The sequence below is a fragment of the Camelina sativa genome, chromosome 10, assembly GCF_000633955.1.
Source record: "Camelina sativa cultivar DH55 chromosome 10, Cs, whole genome shotgun sequence".
NCBI classification, from domain to species: Eukaryota; Viridiplantae; Streptophyta; class Magnoliopsida; order Brassicales; family Brassicaceae; genus Camelina; species Camelina sativa.
In genome coordinates this window covers 681006-686934 of record NC_025694.1, presented here as the reverse complement: position 1 = coordinate 686934, position 5929 = coordinate 681006, and the positions used below count along the sequence as shown (strand labels likewise).

Here is a 5929-nt window from a genome sequence, read left to right as displayed (position 1 = left end):
AAAAAAATGAAATCTCGATCTCAATATCCTGAAGGGAACCCTCCTTTTCTAGGATCACTTACTGCCACAAGCTCACTCCTTCCGCCGGAGTTTCCACCGGATTCTTGAACTATGAACTGAACAATCGTCCCTCCGGCGACGGGCGTTAGGATATGACCTTTCTTCTCCAACACAACTCTTGTCGCTTTAGGAATCTCGAAATGATCATTGAATACTGTGGTCCAATTCTCATACGAAATTCTGTTTGGTATCAGCTGAAAGTGACATTCAAAATTTAGTTGCCAATCAAGCACAGAACAAAGTAAGTTTCTATTTCGTGTAAAAGAAATAAAAATACAACAAAACCTGATGGTAGATTCTTGGAGCTAAGACTGAAGAAAGTGGATCCATCTTGAGGAAGAAATGATTCAAGTAAACTTCCGTTGTCCCAGCAATGATGTTCGCTCCTCCGCTTGCACCCACTGCGGCTTTCACCTTACCGTCCTACGTCGAACGAAGTGGAGAAAACTATATTTTAGAACACTAGTTAAAAGTTTCGTACAGCACAAGTAATAGGGTTTTTTTTCCTTACCTTGAGTACAATGGTGGGTGACATAGAGGACAAAGGTCGTTTTCCCGGACGGATGAAGTTAGCTGGTGCTGGTGGTGGAACATCTAAGTTACCGTTAGATTTCATCGGGATTGAGAAATCGTCCATTTCGTTGTTCAGAACAATCCCTGTACTCGGAGATAGCATCACTGCCCCAAAGTAACCATTTATTGTACTAGTCATCGACACAGCATTCCTCTCCCGATCTATGATCGATAAATGGCTTGTACCGTGGTCGTCGATCTGATTCCACCTAAGAATCGGAGAAAGGAAGATCTATAAATCAAGAAGTTAAGAAGGAACTTGTGGGTTTCAACATATATTTAAAACTTACTTGCCGCCGTAAAATTTAGGATCAAAGGTTTTTAGGTCGTTTATCTTTCTCTTCAAGTCTTGTGCAAACTTTGGAGACAACATATCTGAAACAACCTTGGTAACATCAGTGAAATCTGGATCACCGAGGTTCATTCTAACTGCGAATGCGTGTTTCAGAGCCTCGATTAGTCGATGAACACCAAGAGGGCCTGAAACACCCGATGGAATCCCATATTGAGCAAGAATGTTCAGAACCTACAACATATATATAAGAAACTTCGTAAAACCCTTTTAGTAAACATAAGTTTGATAACATGTCAAATTGGTGCAAAAAAAAAGAGAGACTTACAAGCATCATTGCAGCACCACCGGATGAAGGTGGAGGCATACCGAGTAGTCGGTATCCGAGAATGTCTGTGGACAACGGTTCCTTGACCTTTACTCTATAACTTTGCAGATCTTTCAAAGTTATTATCCCTCCAGATTTACGTATATCCTTTGCTAGGTTAACCCCAACGGTGCCATTGTAAAATGCTTTTGGACCGTACTCCCCAATTTGCCTCAGAGTTAACGCCAGTTTTGGGTTACGGCAAATAGTCCCTGGTTTCTTAAGCTCTCCATTTGTAACAAATAGCTCAGAGAGACCTTTGTCTGCTAAGATGCCAGTTCTGGTCGCGTTCATCTGCATATAGAGATACTTTGAAATCTTGAATCCTTCTGCAAGTTTCTCTGCAGGACTCACTAACCGCTTCCACGGTAGCTTTCCATGTTGTTTCCAAGCCGTGAATAGACCAGCGACTTCCCCGGGGACTCCTACTGACAAGGCTCCTTTCTTCTTTAGCTCAGGATTAGCTCCATACATATTCTGCGGCAAGTGAAAACAACCGATAAGTGTCTTTGATAGGAAAAAATGCAAGGGAAACGCTATTTAAGCACAATAGAATTTAAAAACCCCCAATTTTCAAAAGGATAAAACATTGAAAACGTTCAAGCTGAAGACCACGTTCAAAACGCTTATTTAAATGGAAACTAGTATGTTAAAAATTATAACAAAAATGCCATTTAAGCTAAAAAAACAGAGATCGCTCAGAAACACTATTACAACCTTATACAATGTTCTACACCAAGAGAAAGAACAAGATGGTCCATAATTCTAAAACTTTTAACGAAAACGCTTATTTCAAAACGCATATTTGAGCAGAAGAAAAAAAAGAAAGAAAAATACATTAGTTAATACTAAAAACGCGTTACCTCAGTGGCGCTTAGAGGAGCGGTTTCTCGAGAATCATATGCTATTTCTTTCCCACCAGCTATCTTAACCAATGTGAACGCTCCACCACCTATACCGCTAGAGGCGGGGCTGACAACGCCCAAACAAAAAGCAGCAGCGACCGACGCATCAATCGCGTTTCCTCCTTGACGAAGAACACTCATCCCGATTACAGAACACCGTCCATCGTCAGTGGCAACCGTACCGCGAGACTTAACAATACTTTGCTGTCTTTTCTGAGCCGCAGCGTTTTGAAGAAACGCGATTATAAGAAGAACGATCGTCGCTGTTCTAACCAGCGACATTGCTACGATTGATGCTTGCCTGAGATAATCAAACCAAAGAGGAAAAGAAAAAAAATGATCTTTCAACGTTTAAACAAAAACAGATTCCTTCATCTAAACAAATTTTTTTTTTTTGAAGAATCCTCGAACTAATTTCACTCCAAAAAAAACAGTTGAAATATAGTCAACTTTTAAAAACGTTTAGTCTCGCGCCGTCACGCGCAAAAACTCAAAAGCCATCAAAGACTTTTTTATGTTACAGTCTTTGAGGAATGAGGACCACACACACAAAAATAAAAAGAGCTCAAAACTTAATATATATGATTCACAAGAAAACAACGACACTTTATATTCCTCTGTCTCATAAATATGGACGTTTTAGAATATTTTTTTTGTTACACAAAGATTAATGTTTTATAAACTTCAAAAAATAATCATTTAAAATATTTAAAATTTTGATTTATTGATTTAAAATTAAATAATATTTCTTTAGTAAAAAAAATTATATATTTAAACCTAGTAATCATTGTTTTTTTAAAATGTGTAAAAGCTCCAAACATCAATCTTTACAAGCTAAAGCCACCCAATTTTTTTTCCTTTTTTAAAGTCTTGAGTTCTAAATATGAGTGGGAAATTCATAAAAACTTGAAATAAATGAACTTACAGTTTATATAGAGTGATGTCTCGTTCTTGGCGATAAGAAGAGAATATTGTTCAGATCAATATAAAGACTCTCTGCCAACTCCAAGTAGATAGATAATAAGGAAGGTAGCTATGTCTACATCCATAACAAAGTCGTCGCCAACTCCTAAGTCATTAATTAATTTTAAGTCTCTAGTTTATAAAGTCTTTAAATTATATAGTTAATAGGAAGATTAATTATAATACTCTCTTGAACACGTTGAAGTACTTATTCAATGGATAAAAACTTGGTCCACAGTCCACATGTTGGCTACAATTATCTATAGATCTAGATCGTCACAACTCAATTAATATTAGAAAAGTTTTGAATATCCCAAAATTAGTTCAGTAATGGTCTCAAATTTAGTTAATTTTTGACCAACAACTAAAAAAAAAAAAAAGACTTTATTGATTGATTATATTTGAAGTAAACGCGTGAGAATCTCAAGTGCTGCTGCTGCTCAAACTTGTTTCATTGGTCATTAAAATAAGTGCTCGTCTTCATCATGCTATTGCTTGTCCCTTGCAGCCTCGTGGACCGCTAAAAAAACCTTTCCATTTTTTATTTTATTTTATATAATGAAAAGATAAATTTCTTTTTTTGTCCCTCATCACCACACAGTGTATTATTGGTAAAATCAGTGTGGGCCTCCATTTCAACATGTCATGTGAAGATCCTAAACATTGGTGAGCCCATTGGGCATTATATATTCGTAATTTCGTAGTGGATCTGCCAAAACATTGTTTATTTTCTTTCACTTAATAAGCCTAATTAATTAATTCCCGCCCAGTTACTATTCAAAAAGCTTTTTGATTTTGGGGATTTTTTTTTTTTTTTTTTTTTTTTTTTTTTTTTCGANGGGGTTTTTTTTTTTTTTTTTTTTTTTTTTTTTTTTTTTAGGGTTTCGAGTTCATATCAAATTTCAAAGTTGTTCAAATTTTTGCAGATTACGATTTAAAAAATTTTCAAATTGGTCCTCGAATCCAATTGAGCCTCTAGTTTGTTTGGAAGAAATCATCGATAATGCCGAAGAGAAAAGCGAAGGAGTGTGTCAAACCCACTGAAGAAGATGACAAGCGAATTCGAAGAGAAGATAAGAAAGAAGAAGACTTCGTCGACGAAGAAGGTATCTGATTATTCATTCCAATCGGATTTTTTAGGGTTAATTTTGATCTTTTCAAATCTGATTTTCAATTTGTGTAGTTGAAAGACAAATCGCTGCGATTAGGGCGATCCGTGATGTTGAGATTGAACAAACATTAACTGCGTTGAGGTTGCTCCGTTCATATTTTACTGAGGAACAGCTCGACACTCCTGTCCTAGAATTCTTCAAAGAGAACCTTCCGGATTTGACAGTATCGAGAAACGAAGAAACTGGGGAGATTGAGTTGAAATGGAAAGACGAAAATGGTCATTCTTCGGATGGCGTTGACATGAATTATTCTATTCTTAAACGCTTGTCAATGGGTTTCCCTGATTTATACACTAGTAGGCCTTCTCTTGGTGGCTATGATTTACCTGATAACGGTAGGCTGGCTCAATGGATGGGTTTTGAGTATTTTTGAGTATTTTTGCTTTGGGGTGGTATTAAACTTTTTGACTTTTGGTGGCAGTGAAAGCAAGCCTGTTAGGAACTGATAACCCACAGCTCGAGGATCTTGTAAGTTTATCTTCTTGCCATTTTTCTGGTGCTTTCCTGGAATTTGGTAGATGCTTATATGCCTATTAGAATTGGGGATTGTAGCACAGATTGAACATTTAGTGAATGTGTCATTTGATTTAATCAGTTTTTTTTTCAGGCTTTTCACCCAACCGAGTTAGTGCATTGTATAGCCAGCTTTTACTTGTTTGTTTTAGTAATGTTTAGGTTACACTAAATCGTAATCTGGACTCTTTTTATTTATTTTGTTAACCTTGTATTGATCTTCTGCCTTCCAAATTATGCAAAACTACTTCAGGGAAGTCGGTACAAGACTCTAATTTGATATTTTCCCTTAGGTCTTCCAGGGGATATCTGACAACCATATGCTTGCAAGCCATGCTGCTTTTCAGACTCCTGGGGTATGTATTTTATGATTGTCTTCTGTCTTGATGCAGTTATCTCGTACGTTTCTTTGTTTGGTTATTTGGCATGTCTTTTTCCTTCCCAGTTTTTGTTTTTACATTGATCCAGAGAGAAAGAAATCAGTTTATGTGTCGGAATTTATCAGTTACTTTCTGTTGCAGAATGAGCTGTGTTTGTTTCAGTGATAGATTTTGTACGTACAAGCAGATACTCTACTATGATACTTGTAATTTTTTCAGGTAAATGGGCAGAGACTCTCTTTTGGAATGACACCAAAGACTCGGAGGCTACCAAAACCTGGAGAGATGATGCTCTCTGTGCATGGCTCTCCTTTGGGGGTCTACAAAGAAGACCACAACATTGGAGCTATAAATGGTATACGTTTCTAGATCTCTGTCGTTCTCTGCTCTTGCTCCATCCAATGAATTCAATCATAACATGCATCAATTGATTTTGCAGAGGAAAACAGTTGAGGAGCTTCATAGATTCAGACACTTTTAGATGACCACAACATTGGAGCTATAAATGGTATACGTTTCTAAATCTCTGTCGTTCTCTGTTCTTGCTCCATCCAATAAATTCAATCATAACATGCATCAATTGATTTTGCAGAGGAAAACAGTTGAAGAGCTTCATAGATTCAGACACTTTTGGATTGTGATGGTTTACTCTTCAAGTTGTAGGATCTACTCAGATTCCAAAAATGTGGCGATATATTTGTTAT

The 5929-nt window shown here is 36.8% G+C and overlaps 2 protein-coding genes across 3 annotated transcripts in view; one reads left to right on the top strand and one right to left on the bottom strand.

Moving 5' to 3' along the window:
• LOC104716246 (gamma-glutamyltranspeptidase 1-like) overlaps positions 1-3209 on the bottom strand; it is a 5252-nt gene extending 2043 nt beyond the window's left edge. The window contains exons 1-7 of one of the 2 annotated variants that reach the window (XM_010433636.2): positions 3123-3209; positions 2156-2498; positions 1254-1769; positions 924-1159; positions 572-842; positions 346-483; positions 7-254 (exon numbers count right to left, since the gene is read on the bottom strand). In XM_010433636.2, coding sequence (XP_010431938.1) covers positions 21-254; positions 346-483; positions 572-842; positions 924-1159; positions 1254-1769; positions 2156-2479 — 1719 coding nt within the window. In that variant the 5' untranslated portion in view covers positions 2480-2498; positions 3123-3209 and the 3' untranslated portion in view covers positions 7-20. Of the gene's footprint in view, positions 1-6; positions 255-345; positions 484-571; positions 843-923; positions 1160-1253; positions 1770-2155; positions 2735-3122 lie in introns of those variants that run through there. The other variant, XM_010433637.2, reaches the window with a different exon arrangement.
• The window catches only part of LOC104716244, a gene marked incomplete in the record, with an annotated part of 3199 nt that continues 1300 nt past the window's right edge, over positions 4031-5929 (top strand). Inside the window, 6 exon segments of the mRNA XM_010433635.2 lie at positions 4031-4266; positions 4344-4667; positions 4754-4800; positions 5139-5201; positions 5445-5580; positions 5818-5910. Coding sequence (XP_010431937.1) covers positions 4164-4266; positions 4344-4667; positions 4754-4800; positions 5139-5201; positions 5445-5580; positions 5818-5831 — 687 coding nt within the window.